Genomic DNA, 24,677 nt, shown 5'->3' with positions numbered 1-24,677 from the left:
GCAAAAATGATGAACTAATCTTGGATCCCGGCTGGGAAATTGAAAAAGTAACAGAACTGTAGTTGCAAAGTGACAAAATACTTTTCATGTGATGCAGTCCTACCTAAGAGATAAATGACTAACTTTAGTAACAAAAATCTGAAAACAAAAATAAGACACCGGTTATGTAAAGTGTCAATAGGTGACATTCAGTTAGTTCTTTCTATGTGCTTAAGCATCAGTCTAAGTATTTCACAAATATTTACCTCATTTTTACCTCCCTCATAACATCTGTCGAGAAATGTAACATTACATTAAAGTTTAAAATGCTGAGAAAAAGAAATGGTAAGTAACCTTGTCGAAGGTTGTAGAGTTAAGTCCAAGGATCTCAACCTAGGCAGTCTGATTCCCAATCCATATAAATTATTTCTGCTTCAGAAGTGTCTGTTCAAAATAACAATAAAACAAACATTTTAAATATTTGTAATGCATCATAAATAGCAGTTTCCTAAAGGAAGAGTGAGAAGACATACTAGTTCAGGATTCTATTTTATTGCTGTCCTTTAGACCTTTTAATGTATTTTCTCATGCTTTTTGTAACCCAAACAAAATTTTCTTATAATGTCATGGGATGTGCTCAGTAGGTCTGATTGCTTTATAAAAAATTAAGTAAGGAAATGACTAACAATTCGTTACTAACCACTTTTTTCTCTTTTCACTTTTTTCCTTCCTGTTTTCTAGATGAGGAAGAAGGCAAGTTCACGTTTCTTGTTTAGACTGAGACTATTTTTGTAAAGTGTGAGAACTTGTTGAGAGGGACCTGGTTAGTAATTAGCCTGTAGCTTCCTCCCCGGGTATCACCACCACTCGGGCCCTTTCTCTGCAGGGCAGAGAGGTCTGGCCCTGCTGCAGGGACAAACCCAGCGTTTGCAGATGCCTATTTGGTACAAAATGCCTGACAGCCTGTTGTTCACCATTTGAACAGTAAAATTTCAATACTGAGTAGTAAAATATATACCTCTGGGTAACTACTTACCCTAAAATTTTAAGCCATACAAAGTCAAGAAAGGAATCATCTAGATTACAACTAACAGAATGACCTGATACAAATTATTACAACTTCAAAAAAAGCGGTAATTTTGAACCTACCCAGAAATCAAACTTAGCATCATCTATTTCCCCCACACTTATTGGCACATGATTACTTATTTAGACAGTTATGTCTACCAAGAGGGAAGTTTTACTGTTTTCATTTCCTTCTTTGAGTTAAAGTAAGTTAAGCTACTTAAATTCAATAAAGACCATGCTCTATCTAAGCTTATTAGAAATGAAATATAGATTAGTCTGAAGTTGCTGCTTTTTTTGGAACTCATAATAAATTTGAATAGAATTCTAGTTTCAAATCACAATTTAACCTCTCTCACAAATCTTTCAAATTTTAAAAATTATCATTTTTGTAATTAGTTTTAAAAATCTCATTTGCTTTGTCAGTACTGACCCCAAAACATACATGCATGCTTCCTAAAATATATTGTAGAAATATAGTATCATTTTATAATCAGGTGTTTAGAGAAATGCATTTCTGTTTAATAACGTGCTTTGTTATTTTAGCTAAGTTTGTGTGTTTCACAATGATGAGATTGAGGAGGAAAAACTATAACTTCCGTTTGTTTCTTTTTCAGGTCACCAATCATTTATGGCGCCGTCTTGCAGTGTTTTGCATTGTCCAGCTGCTTGTACCTGTAGCAACAATATCGTAGACTGCCGTGGGAAAGGTCTCACTGAGATCCCCACAAATCTGCCAGAGACTATCACGGAAATGTATGTTCCCTGAATTCCCTCATATCCCCCCACCTCCCCAGTAACCTAAGCCATGACTTTCTTTAGGAGATTCTGGGTTTATCAAAGGCCAAACTGATCCATTAGCTTAGACAAATGTTTCTTTCAGAATTGTATTGACCTTGACTCTGTTTAATTAAATATCTTATTGAAGTGGCTAGGATTTTTCTTTTTTTTTCAACACAGGTAGAATTAAAAGGAATGCATTTCAAGGAAAAATAATACTTTCCCTTTTCTTCAGAAGGTGTTATTAGGCGCTTTAGGAAAAATAAGAGTATGAGTACCTCATTTATCCAATTGGTTCTGGAGATCTGCTTCTACCCATTTCTAGCTTGGAGTGGTGAAAAATAAAAGAAAAACCAAGCTGGGGTAATAAATCGTAGAAACAAGATAACTAGATGATGTCTGCCTTCTCAAGACAACACGTTTTAAAATGCAGTTTCACTGTTTTGTTTGAATCGTTGTATAGTCCACCACGAAGGATAAAAATAATATTATCAAGTCAAAATGTATAAGATTTTTAAATTAGTGAGGATTTTAGCTTATTTGAGCCAATGGCTACCTCCATCAAAAATTAAATTCTCTCAACAAAATATTTCATACCTATTTTGTATGCAGCTGCTGGATTCATTTCTGTGTCCTAGCCAAATGTAAGTCATGTGGCTAAAACAAGGTCACATAAGATGTAAAGAGGACTACTTTTACCATCTTGGGAAGTAAGCATTAGGAAAAATCTTTACCTTAATATCTATTAACTAAGAAAGCACCTCTTAACCACCCAGCCTACCATATACTGTTTTAGAAGTTAATTCTAAATTTGAATTAAGTAAATATTTTGGGACATATTTGGTTGAAATAATAAAGTAGGATCAACGTCTTTAGATAGGCCTTCATAGTAGGCACCAAAAAAATTAAGTTATTTTCAAGAACTGTTCATTATTTTTTTCAACTGTTAACTGCCCTAATTTATCTTATATGAGAATAATCTTAATTCATAAGACCCACTAACATTATTTTAAAGTATTTAATATGTGCTTAAAAGTGTACTTAGAGAGATGCAGTACTTGACACAGACAAAGAATATATGTATGCACATAATAATATTATTCTCATCAAATTTTTAATTGATGAAACACTACCTTGGCCATAAAAGACATTTGTATTTTTTAGCTGAACCTTGAAAGAAGAACAATATATGGCTTGGGAAGAGGCAAGAGACATTCTGCGACAGAGAAACATTGGGGACAAAGGGCAGAGGTGGCAGTGAGCATTTTGTTTTAGGGATTGCACAGTTGAGTCTAATTAGAGTAAGAGGTGCATGTTGAGGCATCATGGAAAATAATGCTTCAAAAACGACATCTCCATCTAATTCTAAAGCCACAGATTACATAAGGCCTCTCATCTTAGAAGATGTAATATATGATGGAGTAGATAGTAGAAAGACATAGTAGCTGTTCCCACAGAGAAATAGTATATCCATCTCTCCAGGCACAAGCATTTATTAAGTAAACACTTATTATTACATAAAGACAGCATGAATTCTCCACAGATCTCCATCAAGTGACATGCAAATTAAAAGCTATAAAATGAGGTACAAAGTAATACATGTCGTAAGAGAGGAAAAAATAAAGTTAAAGGTTTTTATTTTTTTCATTAATTTTTATTGGAGTATAGCTGCTTTACAATGTGGTGTTAGTTTCTGCTGTACAGCAAAGTGAATCAGTAATACATATACATATATCCACTCTTTTTTAGATTTCCTTCCCATTTAGGTCACCACAGATCATTGAGTAGGGTTCCCTGTGCTAAACTGTAGGTTCTCATTAGTTATACATAGTAGTGTATATATGTCAATCCCAATCTCCCAATTCATCCCATCCCCCTTTCCCCCCTTGGTGACTGTAAGTTTGTTCTCTGCATCGGTGACTCTATTTCTGCTTTGCCTATCAAATTACCAATGGCAGTTTTTACAGAATTAGAACAAAAAATTTTACAATTTTTATGGAAACACAAAAGACCCCAAATAGCCAAAGCAGTCTTGAGAAAGAAAAACAGAGCTGGAGGAATCAGGCTCCCTGACTTCAGACTATACTACAAAGCTACAGTAACCAAGACAGTATGGTACTGGCACAAAAACAGAAATATAAATCAATGGAACAGGATAGAAAGCCTGGAGATAAACCCACACACCTATGGTCTCCTAATCTGTGACAAAGAAAGCAAGAATATACAATGGAGAAAAGACGGTCTCTTCAATAAGTGGTGCTGGAAAACTGGACAGCTACATGTAAAAGAATGAAATTAGAACACTCCTTAACACCAGACACAAAAATAAACTCAAAATGGATTAAAGACTTAAATGTAAGTTCAAGGTATTTATTACAGAGGGCGTAAAGTGGAGAACAAGTTACAGTGGCTAACTAGAGTCAGAAAGCTTTAGTTAGAACCCGAGGTCTACCTATCATTTACTAACTGTGAGACCATATGCAAGTTACTTATCCTCTATGGGATTATCTCCTCATCTGAACTAAGTGTTGTCGGTTTGTAGTGAAAGAATTAACACATGTAGAGCTTCATGTGCTTAGACGATAGTACTCATTGAATGATACCTCAATCTCAAGCCTTCATGTAGGAGGTAACGTGTGCGGTAGGCCTTGAAGGATAATTAGTGAATGGAACTGCAAAGACGAGAAAAGAGCTTTCAGAAGTAATGAACCTTATCAGCATAGGCGATAAGAATGGAAATCCAAGATACTGCCACACAGGAACTCAATTTGATTGGTATTTGGTACCTGAGAGAGTTAAGGAAACAAAGTTGGAAAGGTAGGTTGGAGCTAATTCATGGAGGACTTTGAGAGTATAAGGATCTAAATCTTTCTTTGGAATGCATTTGAACACAGGAGTTTGAATAAGAAGAATTAATCTGACAGCTGTGCACCAGTGGTTTGGCAAAAGGAGAGAAAACCAGGCTTAAGGCTTCTTAGGAGACTGTTATGTTGGTCGAGGGGAGATGTCATGAGAGCAGGAGCTAGTAAGTAATAGTAGGAATGATGATGTGGAAGCAGCTATGATAGCTAATACAGAAGCAGAATTAATAGGATTTTGCCTTTGATGAGATGAGAAAAAGGACTCAAAGATGATGCCAAAATTTCAAGTATGAGGGCTGGGGAGATGGTGGTTATGGCGTTGTATATAAGAAGCTGAGGAACAGGACCAAAACTAGGAAGGAAGATGATGGTGAGCAAAATTTGTGAGATACTGAAATTCCAGTAAGATATTTAGAGACACTAAAATAATACAGGCTATGATAATTTGGAACAAAACGGGATTTGAGGCAAAGATTTTGGAGTAATTAATATTATAAAAAAAAAAACAAACAAACACGTAGATGGTTAACGCCATCAGATGGCCAATGGAAAGGAGAAAAACAGAAGAGAAACCCGAGGGAACTAAACAAAAACAGCAGAGGGCCACAATAGGTAAGGGAGGAAGGAGCTTCTGGGAAAAATGATCCTCCGAGTCAGATAACTCCGGGCGATGAACCAAGAGGAGATCTGAGAACAGGTCTTACAATTTGACCAGCATATTGTTCTTGAAGGATTCAAGATAGAGTGATAGGTAACTAAGCCGCTCTTCAGAGTGTTAAGAAAGGTCAGAGGTGATGAATATTGGAGAGAGCAGATATGGAGTAGTATGAAGAGTTTAGCTGAGAAAGGATTTTTTAAAGAAGACAATTGCAATGATAAAGGACAGATGGGTTTATTTTAAGGTGCAGAAACCTGCAGTCATTAGAAAGTCAGAGAGGAAGAATAGGTTTAGAGAGACATGAGAGTGTGAGAGTTAGATAAGATATATGTGGAAGCAAGATTGTTCTGGGCCCAGGAGGGGATTGATCAAATCCTGATGATAGAAAAGGAGACAAAAATGCTGTTGCTGGTTGACAAAAGAGGAGTGAGTTGTAGACATAACAGACTGAAAGGAATATGAAACATTTCAAATGGTTTATCTCATGTAGTCTATTTTATTTTTTGTCACAGAGCTTTTCTTACATTTTGTATGCTCTATAGATTTTGTATGATGGTGGAATTTAGTAGCATAAAAGTTAGACTAACTAATATGTCCCAATGAGTTTGTCTGTGTTGAGGTGGTGGTTTATCAGGCAAAGCTATAATAAATTCATAAGTAGAGATGAAAACATATGTGAAGCTCTAGGTGAATTTTACTTCTCTGATTATTACATTATCAGCTTTATCAGTAGAGCATCTGGTAATAAATCATATTGATCTTCAACTCCAACAAAATACACCCATTACCATTCATTATAGTGGCACAACTTACTAGCTTAGTGACTCACTTCTTTTATTACTCGTTTACTTTTTTATTAAAGAATCAGTAAGGGGCTTCCCTGGTGGCGCAGTGGTTGAGAGTCCGCCTGCCGTTGCAGGGGACATGGGTTTGTGCCCCGGTCCGGGAGGATCCCACATGCCACGGAGCAGCTGGGCCCGTGAGCCATGGCTTCTGGGCCTGCGCGTCCGGAGCCTGTGCTCTACAACAGGAGAGGCCACAGCAGTGAGAGGCCCGCATATCGCAAAAAAAAAAAAAAAAAAAAAGAATCAGTAAGATTCATAAAGTGTAGAAATAAAGTTAGCAACATCTTTAAAAATTTTTATACATTCTATATTTTTAATACATGATGAACTGAACATTATAAACTCCCTTCATATTTTTCATATAATGTTTTAAAATTGGATTTTACCAGTAAATTATTAGTAGAATTTCTTTACTGAAAATTATCAGACATTTCATTCAGTAATGTTGAGTTGACTTCCTACTGTTTAGTGTGTCTTTATTCCTGTAACTATCTCATATTGTGACAAAAAGAAAGTATGTGTGTGTGATATGTAGCAGTGATCAACTGCCTGTAAATCTGGGTACAAAAACTTGCCTCACCCTTTCCTTTTATCTGATTTGTGCTTGCAACTATAACTTCACACTGTGGTATGTGCTTAAATTTGTTAAGATATAGAAGGGAACTTTTAAAGTCAGAATTGAAATAATTGGAGAAGAAGGAATAGAAAAGAGACTAGCATTTATCTAATGCCTGCAGTGTGGGATACTATGCACATATTGTAGCATTTGATCTTCTCATTGACCTTTGATGGGTGTATTTGTGCAATTTAAATAAAATAGGAAAACTAATGCAGAGGCATGTGTTAGATAAAGGTTGGTTTTATTTCTCCAAGAGGCCTCATTATCCTGATGATTTTACCATGGTCCAGGATCTGTCCTCCCATTTGCAGACTAGAAATCTGATTTTGACTGCACTTAATTATTACATTTTGTAACTATATATCCATATATGTATATGGATATATATATATATATATATATATATATATATATATATTTGTGTTGTGTGTTTGTCTTCACTACTAAAACAGCTCTATGAAGACAGGAACTGCTTCTGTTCTAATCACCACTGAACACCCAGCAACAAATCTAGTTCCTGGCACATAGTAGGCCCTTGATAAATATAAGATAAATATTTATTGAATGAATGGATAATGTAAAAATTAAACATTTAAAGCAGATTTGTCTCTGAAAGGGTGGAGTTATATTAAGCACGATTAAAAAAAAAATCTGAAGGAGCAGTCCATTCTCTTCCCATAGAAAAATGAAACGATGCTTTTTAAGCATAAAATCAATAAGAGAAATTTTAATGAAAAAAAGTTATGAATAGAATGCTTAATGAAATGAGCTAAAATGGGCTAACTAAAAATTCCTTTGTTAAATTCCCTGCTTCCTGTCCTGGCTTGGATTCTACTCTCTACATGCATCTGAGAGCAACTTTTTTCTGCTCTAGGTTGACCAAGCCAGTATCTAATAGGTACCCTCCTTCTTTAGATGTAATAATTAATTCAATCTTTTTACACACATCTTAGACATCTTTCTCTAAGGTCACATTTTCTCTGTAACAAAGCCTATAGACGTTTACCTCAAATCCCTCAAAAGTTGACAACTTCATTTTGCTATTTAAAAAAAGACCAGGCTCAAAAAAGTTAAGAAATCTTGTAAAAAAACAACTCTTCAATTATGAAGTGACTAAACTGGCCTCAGTCTTAGATTTATTTGACTCCAAAGCCTGTTTTCCATCCTCCATCCAGCTGCAAAAGAAAGATAGATGTGGCTTAGCTTGTTGGGATATTATAAAAGGGATGATTGAAAAAAATGAAGAGAGGTAGATATCAGAAAAACAGGACACTTTAAGAAACTTACATGTGAAGGGAACACAGAAGGAGCATAGAGAAAGACAAGGCATGAAGGTATAGGAATGTTTACAAAACTAAGAACTGTTTCGTATGACTTTATATCTACAACTGTTGTCTTCTTTCCTAGTCTCTATTAAGTAATTTCATATCTCCCTAGATTTTGTCTACATAGAAGTTATCACAGCTTAATTTGATATTCTGGTTAATGTCAAACTACCCTATTAGACTGCAAGCTTAATGAGGGCAGGATCATGTCTTTTTTCCTCACCATTTTTGTCCCAAAACTTAGCACAGTGTGGGCGGGGAGAAGAACAGTACTGGGGTGTGGGGTCTGGGACATACAATCAGGAGAGCCTCCAAGCCTCCATTCTTCCTAGTAAAAGAAAATGTGACAAAGAAGTATGGACTAATGAAGATAGATAGGGGGAAATAGAATGTGTAATATCAGGTAAAATTAGGTTTAGAAGAAAGAAGTTGTTGCTGCCCTGGAATCTTTCCAGCACTTGGCTGCTTTGAACACTGTTGGTTGGGTACCTTGTTTTCATACACATGGAATGCCTTAGGCAAGTCTATACAAGGCCTGACCCATGGCAACAAAATCATTAATAGCAAATTGATTCTCTATATTTCAAATCCTCAGAATTAATTTCTTAAATCTTGTCTTGAGGTGTAATACTTTGAATGTGATGTGATAGATTGCTGTAAAGTAGACATTTAGTTCTCTTCAATCCAGTTATAGATTTTCTGTGGCGTAGCACCTGTCCAAACCATTATACAGAAATTCCATAAATCACGGAGAACAGTTAGTAAAAACATAGGTTGAACAATTTAGTATGTCTTGTTCACTCTTAGGTCTTACTGCTTTTAATCTTGGTTGCATTTTTCAGGGCTCCAAAGCTGGGAGCCATACAATTCTTCCTTTTATTTGTCTGAGAGAAGATAAGGAAGCGTTCAAATTTCGGGAAAGGAAAGTATGGTAGCAAAGTTCTTAGGCCAGGTCTTATGAGGGCTGTCTCTGTTTTCTAAGATGTATTGCAAATTTTCAGAAGTTATAGTATTTGTTTTGGATGTACTATTCAAATAGGTAAAATGGAAAGGGAACTCACTTTGTTGTATAAATTTATTGGACTGCTTTTACTCTGCTAGTAGTAAAGAAGCCTATTTCAAAGAGATTCACAGTATTAGAGGTTGGATATGAAGTTAGGAGTACATTTTTTTCCCTTTTGTTTACTCTGGATCATTTGCATGCATAATTATAAAGAAATGAAAGTGAGAATGATTCTTGAATGCTCTGATTACAAACTGCATTTATGATACTGAATATAATTTTAAAAATACATCTTTGCCTCCATTTCTGTTTAGGCGCTCTTCCTGTGTTTAACCCTTTTGCATGCTATTTCTGCATTTGCCCCTTCCAAAAGGGGCATCCTTATTTCTATTAAATAATACTTGCCAAATTTTGAATCTGCATATTTCAAAGTTTCTGTTGGTAGGGATATGTAAATTAGATTTGATCAACTTGTTAAATAACCTATTCTATACTAGCTTATTAGGAAAGTTACAGGTACTCATGATATCAAGCATGACTTTTTGACTATTTAACATGCACTCAGGAATATCTCAGTTAATAACACAGCTGTCATGCTGTGTAATTGGTTCATTTTCTTTTAATTATGCCCAAATTTTGAAAATAAATTTTAAAAATAAATATAACATAACAGTTTGACTAATTTTTATAGCACATGTAAATTACCTTGACTTTACTATTTAGACAATATCGATAAAATATCTCTGAAGTTTTCACATCATGATTTCATCATAAGTTAGGAGCTTAGAAAAAGACATAATAATTTAGCTTCTTACAGAATGCAGAAAGCCAATTCATTGTTCAGTATACAAACTAAGATCACCACTGAGTTTCCTCACAACAAACATCTCACTTAATTCTTAGTCATCAGTAGCCGTGCTTAGTGTAATCCCTACAGCAATTTTGATAGTTCCACAGCAAAATAGTACAAGATAAATTACGTAAAATACATTTAAAACTAAACTAAACCTGTAGTTCCATAGACCATTATTGAGTTCACTAATAATCATTGGAACGTTTTCATCTTTATTTTGGCAAAATTCTCAATTTTGTATGCATATCTTGAACAATCTTTAATTCCTATTGAATGAAATAGTAGGATAATCATCTTTGTAAAGAGAATTCATTTTTATTAAGAGTGTGGGTTCATGAAAAGAAAATTATTTGCTCTTATTTCCCTCAATTTACTTCCTTTTTTCCAATTTTACTGAGGAATAATTGACAAATACAGTTGTATATATTTAAAGGCTACAACATGATGATTTGATATACTTACTCATTGTGAAATGATTACCAAGATCAAGATAATTAACACATTCATCACCTCAAATAGTTAACTCTTTTTTTGTGTGTGGTAAGAATGCTTAAGTTCTACTCTCCACAGTTTTCAAGTATATAATATTTGAAATATATTATTAACTGTAGTCACTGTGCCGTACATTTGACCCTCAGAACTTATTCTTCTTATAACTAAAAATTTATACCTTTTGACCTTCATCTTCCCAGCCACCAACCTCTGCGACCACTATTCTATTCTGTTTTTATGAAATCAGATTTTTTTTTCAATTCTGCATGTAAATGGTAGCATACATTATTTGTATTTACCCGTTTGGCTTATTTCACTTAGCATATGCCTTCCAGGTTCATCCATGTTGTCACAAATGACAGGATTTCCTTACTTTTATGGCTGTGTAATATTCCATTGTATATATACCACAATTTCTTTATCCATTCATCTGTTGTAGGACATGTAGGTTTTTTCCATATCTTGACTGTTGTGAATAAAGCTGCAGTAAACACAGAGATTCAGATATCTCTTCAAGATAGTGATTTCAATCCCTTCAGGTATAAACCCAGGAGTGGGATTGCTAGAGAATATGGTAGTTCAATATCAGTTTTATTGGAACCACATACTGTTTTCCATAATGGTTGTACCAATTTACATTCCTGCCAACAGTGTATGAAGAGTCCCTTTTCTCCACATATTTGCCAGCATTTATCTCTTATCTTTTTGATAATAACCATCCTGATTGGTGTGATATCTCATTGTGTTCTTCATTTGCATTTCTCCGATGATTAGTGATGTCGAGCACCTCTTCATGTACCTACTCTTGGTTTGTATGTTTTCTTTGGGAAAATATCTATTTAGTTCCTTTCTTCATTTATTATTTTGATTATTTGCTTTTTTGCTATTGAGTTGTATGAATTCTCTACATATTTAGGTTATTAACCCTCTATCAGATATATGATTTGCAAATATTTTCTCCCATTCTCTTGGTTGCCTTTTCAATATATTGATTTTTTTTTCTTATTTGTACCTAATTTCACAAAAATTTATATGTATAATGTGTATGTTATATATACGTATACACACACACACTCTTTATATGCTTTTGTTGTTGTCGTTTGATCATTTCGGAAGGAAACCCCAGTGCCTTTCATAAGAGAAACGTATAGAAGAATGAATCAAACTTTTGTAATATTAGTTAAGATGTGAAAATAAGTATGGTAAAATTATAAATAAATTGGTGAAAAAGAAATGTTAAAATGACTAGAGTGGTAAGGCAAAGCAGATGCTCCAACTGGTTTCTCTTAAAAATCCCAAGGAGTCTGAGGAACATTATTGCAGCAGACAATGGCATGTGGAAAAGTAACATTTTTTTCATGTACTACATAGTCAACAAATATTTTTGAGTGCCTACTCTGCATCAGGCATTATGGATGAGAGGTCACAGTTCCAGCTTTCAAAATGTTTACAATGCAGAGAATTGAAGCTTTACACACACAGAAATTTTAAAAGCTATATGATAAGTAATAAAATACATATGCATGGAGAAATACATGTGCACAGAGAAGGGAATATCTTGATTTCCCTGGGAGACTAAAAGAATCTTGGGGTATGAGGATGTGTTTTGAAGGCAGAGGAATTGTGGGCTTTCTAGACAGTGGAAAGAGCATGTGCAAAGCCCAAGAAAAGTGAAAGAGTCATGTGTCTTTGAGAAATTAAAACAGTTTTAGTTGTTAGAACATAAAGTACAAGCAAAATCTTGAAGAATCACTGTCCTGATGTTAACAGGATACAAGGGGAAATTTTGAGCAGTGTAGTAGTATGATTTGATTTGTTAGTTAGAAAAATCACTCTAACATGGAGTAGAGAATCCACTTGTGATACAAACAGTTACATAAGGCATGATAAAGACAGGCTTAGCAGCAGATACTAGTGAGAAGTTATTCCAAGAAATGACCCAAGTGCTGTTGTGGTTGAGTCACTAAAAACTTCTACAGGAAAGAAATGGAGACCCATCAGATGTAAATAAGACCTATGTAGACTTTAACATAGAAATGAAAACAGCTGGGGCACAAAGTAGTATTCATTCTCAGGTGAATGAAATTGTCACTTTTTTAAAGAATTAAGTTATTGATTTATGGTTGTAAAATCAGCCAGAAAGAGTAAGTTGAAAATTTGTTTGGTTCAAATTCTACTAGTGATCACAGTGTTATCTGAACTTTAGGGGGAAAATGACGGATGACTTGGACAATAACTCAGTACAGGCATCGGGGAGAAGGCTAGTTGCTATCTATTCACAGAGTAATACTGTTAAACAAATGATGTATAAAGGTAATTTGCATAATGTTTTTAAAACTAAAATTATTACCAAATGGGGGACTTAGCTCAGTGCCTAACTCATATTAAGCGTCCACGAGGTTTTAGTTATAATGAAAAACAAAGCAGCAAAACTTGCATTTGTCTTTCTTGGATTGCAAAAGAAAAATTATGAAAACTGAGTGTTACTGACATTATGAATCTGTACTCTGTGCCCCTGAAATCGGCGAGCCATGTGTCTTAGCCCATTTTTCCCTCTAAATCTAAATTATGTGATTCTGTGTATTGAATGTACTTTTCTTTTGCATTTGAGTGTGTCCATATAAATATATACATAAAAATTTTAACACTCATTCAGAAGTTCATTGCCTGAAATATGAGGTCAATAGGAACTCACACACACACACATTTTTGTTTTGCTTTAAATGCTTAAAGACCAAATGGAAAAAGAATTATTTTTATTATGAAAACATCAATTGAATTTGCACTGAGGGAAATGTCCCCAGAATGACATCACAAGAAATAAAATAAGATAAAGGAAGTGGACAATTTTCAGGAACAAGTCATCCCAACATAGGGATCGCTGATAATCAATTAGGATGGACAGAGTCTTAAGGCAAAAATGCTAGCTATATGCAAAGTATGTCTCTCTAGAGGCCAATATTCACTCAGCTGTTAAAAATATTTGTTAAACTTAAAAAGTCCTGGAAATCGCAATTACATAACAGCAATAATATTCTAGTCTAAGATAATCTTGGGTCATTTTATGTAGAGACATCTGAAGGATTTCAATGGCATGCATTTACTGCTCAAGTTAGAAGTAATATTCCAAAAATATAAAGTACTTACTTTAGAATTATTATGTAATAGGCAAGAGGATCCCTGATGTCAAAGTAATATCGCTGCTTCCTCCTTTACAAATGCAGGACTGGTGTTACCTATGATGAGAATATTTGGCTACACTCAGCAGTCCATGACTCAAAAACTAAAGTCATTCTGCAGCTCCAGCCTTCACCCCATTAAATCTGTTCTGTTCTTTGGCAGCTGTTTTTGCCATTTACGTTAAAAGCAGATGGGGAAAATGCAAAGAACTGTCAGTTTTATTGCCATGTATAATCAGCATCTGGGCTGTATGTTACAGGAACACTCAATCCAAACTCATACTTTACTGGTGGTGTAAAAACTTTTTTTGAGTTTTTCAGTTTTCAGATTAGAGTAAGGGCTCTATTTTAATCATGTTGATCATGGAAATAGCAACCATTTTTATTTTTTTTTCAGCCTCCATGTATGTGAATGATGCTTGAGTGTATGTGTTTAATAGACGGTTGGGAGTTATCTGCAAAACTATTTTGCTAATTTGTTTTAAAATGTGTTTTGGAACCATAAATGTTTATTTCACATTAGAGATCAAGTCATGTGTCAGATTTATTCCTTTCTATAATCTGTGTGTATATGTGTGACTAATACATGCTATAGACATTATATTATATAATGCCATATATTATATGTTACATATATACACATATATATCCTCATTTTAATTTTTTCCACTATTTTTTGAGCAGGAAAAAACATACCATATATGTTTCTTACATCTCATAATTTTTACCAAAACATTTATAGTAGGTTTTATTTTCTCATTTTTCAGAAAGAGAAACTGAGACACAGAGAAACAAACAGTAACTTTTGCAAGGTCCACAGAGCTAATCAGTGGCAGATTCTGAATTTAATCCAAGTCTGTATAAAGCTCATACTTTTAATCACTAAACTCCACTTTTTATCTTTATGTCGATACATATACAAAACATAAATACCTCTTGGGAGAGCTATTTCAGCTTTGGCATGTGGATGTTATTTTTTATAGTTTATCAAGATAATTTAATTTGAAAAATATTGAAACGAATGCCTGAGTATTGAAAGCTTAGTGAGTCAAAAGTGTCATTTAAAATAAACTAATGTTGTTTAATATAGTGTAAATGTCTTCAGAACTAGTTGGAATATTTAACTACCCAATTACACTGTATGTTGTATACTTTCCTGAAGTAAGATCTGCTAATTGATAACCATGGTAAAGTATTTATATGCCACAGAGCCCAGCTATACCTGCACATAATTTCCAAGTTTTAAGTGTCCACAGTATTACAGCAGAGAGATTTACTGATAATTTCCCGTTTTCTACCATCTTTGAAATAGGCACCAGAAAAGTGACGTATATTGGTAGCTATTCATTCTTTAGGAACTCTAAAAGTGTGAAGACATATATTTCTTTTAAAAAAAAAGCAGTAGAGAACAAGAGAAAAAGATATATGGGAGTGGGAGGAAAAAGTTCTTTTTATTGGTTAAACATACTTGTGAATTTTTTGATTGGAATAGTTAGAAAACTGTCTTCTAACTAAAATTGAACTTCTAACTAAAATTTCCTTCTTGTTTTGATGAAGTGTAGCAGCAGATTGCTTTGAGATATACGTACATACAGCGATGAAATGTTTTGGAATTGTTCACATACATTCCGTGGAGAAAAAGGTTCTGGCTCCTTTTATATGAAAAAGTCTTCCTTTATCATATGGGGTTTATAAAATTTTCTCCCTCTCTTACTCAGTTTTCTAAATCTATTTTTACTTTGAAATTTAAAATATTATTATTTTTTTTTTATGAAGGGCTAGCATTTGGAAGGCTCTTAATTATGGTGGATTTTATCTACAGCAAGCAAATATATCTCAGCCATTACACTATCTCTTTTTGTAACCCTGGAATTTTTTGTTTGTTTGTTTGTTTGTTTTTATGATTGTGGATGTCTGTTTCTTATACTTTTTTCCAATGTTTGCTTCTTATATTTTGAAGCTGTGTTATTAGGTATGTAATTTTTTTAACATCTTTATTGGAGTATAATTGCTTTACAATGGTGTGTTAGTTTCTGCTGTATAACAAAGTGAATCAGCTATACGTATACATATATCCCCATATCCCCTCCCTCTTGCATCTCCCTCCCACCCTCCCTATCCCACCCCTCTAGGTGGTCACAAAGCACCGAGCTGATCTCCCTGTGCTATGCGGCTGCTTCCCATTTACTATCTGTTTTACATTTGGTAGTGTATATATGTCCATGCCACTCTCTCACTTTGTCCCAGCTTACCCTTCCTTTTTTTTTAACCTTTACCTGAAAACTCTAATATTTTTCCTCCGTATTTTTTATAATCTGGTTTTAATAGTCCCCCTCTTGTTTTAGGAGGAAGGGCAACATTTGAGATGTGTGTTGTTTGTAGTTTGTCAAATACATTATGAGGTTCTTGTAATGAAACACAGAAATTATTTATCCTAGAGACCTAGAAGTTTACAGGAAGTACACATTAGTTTATTGTTTGTCCACTGAAAACAAGAAAATGGACATTTTTAAACGTTTTAAAACTTACGGTTTGACATCTATCAGTGGTAGAATATTTTCCTGTGTGAGAATCTGTCTCTTTGAATGAAGGAGGCAATTATGTTGTGCCTTAACGGACTGCTAGACAGTGCCATAAAAACCAATTAGCTGCTGAGTCAATGTAAATAACCATATAAGCTTCGTTTCAAATATTCTTTTTTTGGAACAAGGTTGGAAGTAAATAGATAAATAAAGAAAAGCAAGCAAATCCATTGTACATGTCATTGTTCAGCTTTCTGTTGCATATGTTGTAAATGATATGGTTTGCCATATGTAGATTAAGTCATGGGACATTGCAGTAAGGAATAATACCTGCAGTATTGCTATATTATGTTTGTTATTTTTGCATATAAAATTAAATATGTTTTCATCATGAATTCTCTTTGTTTTGTAACTTTTTGAACATGCATTTTCTAAAAAAATAGATGGCCCACTTATATCTTTTTGTTTTGTTTGCTTTAGCAGGAATAGTTATCAATGAAATTAACTGCAGATTCAACACAAACTAAGTTACAATAAAATATATTTAAGGGCTTCCCTGGTGGCGCAGTGGTTGAGAGTCCGCCTGCCAATGCTAGGGGACACAGGTTCGTGCCCCGGTCCGGGAAGATCCCACATGCCGCGGAGCGGCTAGACCCGTGAGCCATGGCCGCTGAGCCTGCGCATCCGAAGCCTGTGCTCCGCAATGGGAGAGGCCACAACAGTGGGAGGCCCGCGTACCATAAAAAAAAATATATATATATATATATATTTAAAAGCCATTAGAACAGTTAGTGATCATTATAAGTATTCTAGGTTCTGAGACTTTAAAATAATAAATGAATTTTAAAATTTCTAAAGAAGTTTTTTAATTATATTAAGCGATAGAATTAGTTTGACCACATTTGTAAGTTAATGTTATTGACATTTCAGAAGTCTCAGTACTGAATATCTCATTTTTAAAAAAACTTATATTGAACAAATTAGTTGGAAATGTAACTGTAAAACTGGACACTTTATCAATAAAACGTCCATGAGGGTATAAACATATCTGCTTTTGATCACCATTGAATTCCAATTATGTAATACAATATGTTGCACAGGGCCGTCATTAAATATTTGCAGATTGAATGAATGAATGAATAATTGCTGATTCCTTATTTTCAAGAAACTGAAATTATATTTACGAAAAGTAATTGTATGATCTAGTTTTGCATGACTGTTGAAAGAAACCTGCTAGACACTAAGAATTTTTATCTTTTCTCATATTGCATTATATTATTTTGAGAAAATCTTTAACAAAATGAAATGATGTTTCATTGGCCTGGATTTGAAGAAAGTCCTTTAATCAAGAGTATTCCATCTATAGCTTGTTTTTACTATATTTTCGTCGATTACATTTTAAACTTCTTAAAATCCAACTACAAGAATGGATCACAGCAAAAAAAGTGTGTCTCTAAACCATCAATTCATAATGTTCTAATCAATAATGTAACAGTGAAATGATTAAAATATCCTTTGCTATACTTAGAGCTTTTGAAAAAAGTAACCCTTTCTTAAGACCTAGATAAATAATCCATATGAAGGAAATTCATATTTGCTTCATGAGATTTATTTCTTGTCTTCTAGGGTAAATCTGCCCCTTAGGGGCCAACAATCCGGTGGAGGAAGGATATGTGAAAAATAAATAGAATGAAGTCAGATAAGAGCAGAGGAGTTTAGAAGAAAATGCCCTTGAGCAGAGAGAAATATACAATTAACCATACCTAAGAAAGTAAAGGAAAGCTTCAAAAGGAGGCTGTGCTCTAGTCATCTTAAAATAACTAAACAATATTATTAATATTGATGTGAAATTATTAACTTCAACGGCTAACAATAAGGAATGATTAAGGAAATATGGCACATTTTGACAATTGAATTGCCATGAAAACATTAAAAATAATGTCTTCCAAAAATTTTAATGATATAGGAAAACATGGATGATATGATGTTGAGTGTAAAGGAGTCAAGTCAAAATTCTCTGTACAGTAAGATTTTAATTATATAAAGTAAATATGCATGCAGAAAAACTAAAGTAAGATTCACGGATCTGAGTACTGTAATATGAGTGATTTTAATTTGCTTCCTTAACATATTTCGTAAATAGCTTAAGTTTAAGTTTTTCTTTAATGTGAACAAAATAACTTCCGCTTTCTGGACTAATATTGCAAGTTACAGAAAAGATTTTACCTATTTGTGAGGGAGCAAGGTACAGAAACTTGGGGAATAACTCAATTTGGAGGACTAGAAAATGAAGCCATAAATAGAAAGAGAAAAGCAGAGCGAGAATCAGGAACATATAGAGTCACATCCAAGGGAGGAAGGATTGTTCACAATATCATATGCTACAGTGAGTCCAAGAGCAGTGAAGACTGGGGAAACCCATTACCTTTAGAGACAAGGAGGTCAGAGGGTGAACACTGAGACTGTTGAAGAAAACATGATATTGTAATATAAGGCCTTTGAATCAGAAAAGACCGTAATTTAAGCAATTTGACTTTACCTCCTAGTGATATTTTATTTATGTTGATCTGATGTCCATTAAATGCTTGTAATACATATAATGTCAAAGTATTACCAACATTCAATAAAAATGAATCACTGTATATGACACATATATAGCCTATATATGGCCGGCCTCTATATATAATATTTATACATAAATATACCAATATAAATGTATATACATATATGTGTATTTTTTATATATATTTTTTAAATTTGGGCAAGAAAATGGAGCTCATGCCAGGTATTTCAACAGAGGGATTTAATATGACAAATGAGTTAAACAGCTCTAGAAAGTGACACAGATTAGAAAGTTGCTTCCACCCCCAGGGCTACAGAGAACTAAGAAGTTGATGATATACAAAGTTAGGATGTGGCCCTTAGCAGGAGCTAAAATTAAGGAAGAGATGAGACCACTGCTGAGGACATATCCTGAGGCAGAAAAGGGGAGAATACCCTGGCTTCTCCCTTCGTCCCACCTTGGGTCTCCCACCAGTGCCTCTCACTGATGAAGTCTCACAAAAGCCAGTTAGCAACTGAGCCTGAACTAAATGGTTCACAGGAGTCAGCTCTCTGGGATACAGAGCAGAAGGGAGGAGAAGGGATGGGAAATGTGTATTAGCATATTTATATGGGTAGAAATGAGGCTGAGAGACAACATTTTTTGATGGACTAAAATATTTACCAAAACACCCTGTGAAATATACTGTTTTGTGTCTTTCATAACTAGATGGGTAAAATCTTGTCTTCCTTTGATAGCAGAACCATGGAATAGATAATGTTAGAGGGTTATTTTCACCTCTCAGATTTTAGTGCATCATAAAAACACGGCAGTTGTGTTTAAGTGCACTTTGCTGCAGTGGTTTTCACATGAAATATTCACATAATGGATTGACAGAGTCCAGATAGTTTTACTGAAAATATCTGTAGCACTTATAAATTTAGAATATAGGATTTTTGCCTCAGAAGAAGCTTCAAAATTAATTTTCTGCATATAACAATTCTTTCAAGCTATAATATGCTTTCTGTAGAGGAAATGGTCTATAAAATTTAGTATTCAACCATAATGTCTTTTGTGGAAGAGTTATAGTTACCTGTAAAACATGTTCTACATCTTTTCAATGTTACAACGTATTTCTTCCTGATATTGAAGTTAGCAAAACGTATTCCCAACTTAGCTTCTTACAGGTGTTCTTTCTTTTATACAAACTCCAGACTTAAATATTAATGAACTTGTAATGCCTAAAAAATCAGAATATTTTTATTGTTTTTAGAGTTGCTTTGTTTTTATTCCCAATCTTGTACCACATTTAGGGCAGAGCACAATTAATTTTAGTAGTCTTTTTTGAGAAAAAAAAGAAAATATCACTTATAAAGCATATCACCTTTGCTTCTTGACATGGCTTGAATTAAACATATCTGGGAGCTCACATTTCTATTTAAAACTTAATTTTTTTTTCATTGCAGACGTTTGGAACAGAACTCAATCAAGGTCATTCCTCCTGGAGCTTTCTCACCATATAAAAAGCTTAGAAGAATGTGAGTGAATAATATTCTGAAATCAGTGTAATTTTTAAAAATTATACAAGTCATGACCATGCGAAGACATCCATTTAAGTATGAATAAGTACTCGACAGATTAAATATTAAATGATGTGACTATCTGTTGCTAGTTCTATAATATTGTAATGTTAAAAGCTAAACTATTAATTTTTAAAGTTCTCTGTAATTTAGCATATTAATTCACACTAGTGTGAATGTACGTGGTCAATATATTATGCAATCAAATTCTTAAATATTCTATTTTCAAAAATAACACATGCCATCTTTAATAATAATTTAGGAAAATAGCCAATAATTGATTTAAAAGTGTGATTTTTTTTTTTAATTTAGGATGCTTCAGATGTTTCATGTTGCAAATTTTATATATGTATTGATAGGTGCAAAACTGACATGCAAAGGCAATAAATAGCTTTCTCCTGCAGTAAATCTCACTGATATTCTATTTAGTTTAACCTAACCTATTTTTAATCTTAGCGACCTGAGCAATAATCAGATCTCTGAGCTAGCACCAGATGCTTTCCAAGGACTACGCTCTCTGAATTCACTGTAAGTATTGACCACATCACTGAAGGAAAGCAGCATACACAAGGAATAGTGGCTCTAGTTTTAAATTTGGATTTAAGGGCTATACTCTTTCAGTTTTTTATTATGAATTACTAATAATAATTAGTATGAATCTTTAGTGAATTTCATCATTTTTATGGAGAACTGCTACCTGCCACTAAAATTAGCCAATTTTTAGGGGTATATATTTTAAGGTTTGACAGTTCTGCTGTTTAGAGAGCAAGAGTATGAGCCCCTTTTTTGACAATGTTTTCTTTCTGAAGTAAAGGGAAAATGTTTATTTTGGGGTGCTCTGGTCAGTGTTGTGTTGATAATCCTTAAGCCCATAGCCGCTGTCTCTGGGGACAATTACAGTCCCCTTTAGAATGATGTTGGGCGAAGTCTTGCAGAGAACAGTAGAAGACGACCATTGAGAGGGCCCCCCAACCCCTGCTTCATCACCTAAAGACTTCCCTGACAGACCAGCTTTAATCTCTCAAAGAGCAAAGATAAGAAGGTATGAGAGCTTTTTAATGTCAAAAGGACTTCCAGGGAGATAGCTATGTAAATTAAAGTGGTTCTGAAGTGAATTTATAAAGGCCATTATTCCTTCAAACTTGTACAAAATCTTCAGAAGTCCACCGAGTAGAGTTAGCTTTTATTTCAAATTTTAATTTTAAAGTTTGGAAATGAAATCTGGTATTTTTTTAAGGGGTGATGCTTAGAGAAGGGTTCTTATTGTTGTAAATTACTGCAGGGCACTTAGAAACTTCAGAAGTCAATGGTAGCCAGTGAGAATTTCAGGATACACATGTGTGATACTCAGATAAACACCTTTGGTTTATGTAACAGTTTACACTCATACCAAGGGGAGGAGATGGACCAGCTCTTCTGGGCACATGGATGTTCAAGTTGCTATGCTGGTCTGCGCAGAAAACTGCAGTTTTCTTTGAAGAAAAAAATGGAAAACTATCACTTCACCTGCAGTGTCTGCCTAGGTTCATTTCTGTTTGGTTTTTGTTTTGGATTTTTATTTTAATAGATGAAGTCCAAGACCAGGGAAACAACTATTGGCAGAAAGTGTAAAGTACAGTCATGCACTGTTCTCAGGGTGGGCTGCCAGATTCTAAAATCGCAAAGCACAATGCAAAACTCTATTAAATCACCCAAATTGTCCGTAAAGTACATACCATCCTGGACAGTAATACTATCCAAAGTAAACAGAGCCAACCTCCCAGCCATACAAAAGGACAGAACAAAAGTCAAGTCAGTGTACAAAGTCTTGGTCCTTCAAGTATCTGTGCCTCAAAGATAACCATTAAATGTCAAAAAAAGAGAGAAATGGATGGAGAATTCTGATTTATATCTGCTTGCTTGCAGAGTTTACTGTTAAGTTCTACTGCCTTAATGATGTTGACACTTGTGGTTGTGAGAATTAAATGGTAAAAAGAAATAATAAGATAAATAAAAGAGTAATCATTTTAATTTTGTTAATCATTCATCACAGTAAATTACATTATATTTATTAAATATATATTTATTATAATTAATGATTATAACTTATGTACTAATCTACATATATAATAAACTAATGGCAAATTGGAAAAGAAATGACAACACATGTAAAAGAACTTGTTTGCTGAATTGGGATCTTAGTCTTCAAGATCATAGCTCTCATGTACATAGTTCTTTTGGAAAGCTATAGAAAAGCATTATCTTTCCTTGTAGAACTGCATTTCAGTCAGGACACTAAGTCACTGAGGAATTTCTAGTTCAAATCATAGCAGTACATGGAAAAGTAGGAACATTTTTCCAGAAGTGGAATACCCACATAATGCCTTATAACATTATAAAACAGAAAAGCTAGGAGAAAATCAAATAGCTATGATATCACAGAGAAAGTCCATATATTATAACTAATATCATTTTCCTCTTTGTGTTCATGTTCTGAATTGGCCTTCCAAAGATTAAATTATTTACCCCCTCCATAAGATATATAACTACCCGGATTTGCAATCACCCTTTTCTTCATTTAAACACAATCATAAATTCAACAGAAATGTATTTGGGCCCCTCTTGTGTACTAGTCCCCACGTGAGTGAACGAAACACCAAAATCCCTCCCTCATGGAGGTGACCAATGATAAAGTAAACTATGGACAGAAAATATAGTATATCTGATGATACAGGTGCTATGAAGGAAAACTAAGAAAGGAAAGGGGATAAGGAATGCTAGAGGAGGGGAGAGCTAAAATTTTAAATAGAACAATTAACAAAGGCCCCCCAGGAAAGTGATATTGGGCAAAGATCTGAAGATTGGGATTGTAGGAGTGAGCTCTGCAGAGATATGGAGAAAGAGCATTCAAGACAGAGGGAACAGGGCTTCCCTGGTGAAGCAGTGGTTGAGAATCCGCCTGCCAATGCAGGGGACCCGGGTTCGAGCCCTGGTACGGGAAGATCCCACATGCCGTGGAGCAACTAAGCCTGTGCACCACAACTGCTGAGCCTGTGCTCTAGAGCCCGCGAGCCACAACTGCTGAGCCCACATGCCACAACTACTGAAGCCCGTGCTCCTAGAGCCTGTGCTCTGCAACAAGAGAAGCCACTGCAATGAGAAGCCCGTGCACCGCGACAAAGAGTAGCCCCCGCTCGCCGCAGCTAGAGAAAGCCCCGCATGCAGCAACGAAGACCCAATGCAGCCATAAATAAATAAATAAATAAAATAAAATTATTAAAAAAACAGAGGGAACAGCTAAATACTGAGGCTCTGAGGTAGGAGTGTGCGGAGTGTTTCAAGACAGAGCAAGAAAAAGTCAGTATGACTTGAGGGGAGCAGATGCTTGAAATTAAAATAATGAAAAGGTTGCAGTTGTTGGTAATGGCAAGGTCTCGGGTACAGCCACGAGGATAGAGGGGTAAATATGGTGAAAGACAGGTTGCTGGAAAAGAGTCATGTTGGAGACTGAAATAGTAAGCCAGGAGTTTAAGTCTTCCAGAAAGGGGTGAAGTGACTTAGGTGTATGTAGATTAACTGCAAGAGGGATGCAAATAGGCCACATTTCTTTCTTTAAATGAGGTGTTTACTTGTACAAGTTGCTTTTATATGTCTTACTGCAGCTGTACTCAATTATATAGCCAGCTTAATTTAATCACTACATTTGCTAAAGAAGCGAAATATTTAAAGGTGGTATGTTGCCAAATATCTCTAATGCATTTTATTTAATAAATTGATATTTTATTCAATTACCAAAACAGTATATGTTAGAGAAAACTGGATTTCATCTATTGAGTGTTTTTTAAGGTCCCTCCTATTAAATTCATTAACATTTATTTATTTTTATTAACATTTATTTTGTTACATATTATTATATATCACTATTATATATATTATATACTACTATTATATATTAACATATTTTATTATATAACAGTGTATTACGTATTATTAACAAAATATCATTCAAAATACATGCATCTATGAAATCATTTTATCCTCAGGGCTTTTTATTACTTTCACTGTGACATCAACAAAATTTCTATAATATTTAATAATCATTTCTTAAGAACTTGGCGTACAAGTACATTTAGCATTGCCTCTAAACATTTTTTATTTTTCATTTACTGGTTGGATTTATATTATATTATAATTATATATATTTATATTAACAAAATAACTTCATATTAAGTGTTATAGCAGTGCAGCATAGTGGCTAAGCATATCTCCTTTAGAATGCTGGATGGCTTGTATTCGAATACTGGCTCTAACTAACTGGTACACAGAGCTAGTTACTAATTTCGCTGTTCTTCAGTTATCTCATCTCTAAGATGGGGATGAGATTATTCCTCTCCT

The 24,677-nt window shown here is 34.3% G+C and overlaps 1 protein-coding gene across 2 annotated transcripts in view; it reads left to right on the top strand.

Annotated features, from left to right (window-relative positions):
- SLIT2 (slit guidance ligand 2) overlaps window positions 1-24,677 on the top strand; it is a 386,109-nt gene that overhangs the window by 263,428 nt on the left and 98,004 nt on the right. For both annotated transcript variants that reach the window (XM_012531743.3, XM_012531741.3), the window contains exons 9-11: window positions 1,662-1,800; window positions 20,190-20,261; window positions 20,760-20,831. In XM_012531743.3, coding sequence (XP_012387197.1) covers window positions 1,662-1,800; window positions 20,190-20,261; window positions 20,760-20,831 — 283 coding nt within the window. The remainder of the gene's footprint in view (window positions 1-1,661; window positions 1,801-20,189; window positions 20,262-20,759; window positions 20,832-24,677) is intronic.

The sequence above is a fragment of the Orcinus orca genome, chromosome 4 (genome assembly GCF_937001465.1).
Source record: "Orcinus orca chromosome 4, mOrcOrc1.1, whole genome shotgun sequence".
NCBI classification, from domain to species: Eukaryota; Metazoa; Chordata; class Mammalia; order Artiodactyla; family Delphinidae; genus Orcinus; species Orcinus orca.
This window is presented reverse-complemented; position numbering and strand designations above follow the sequence as displayed.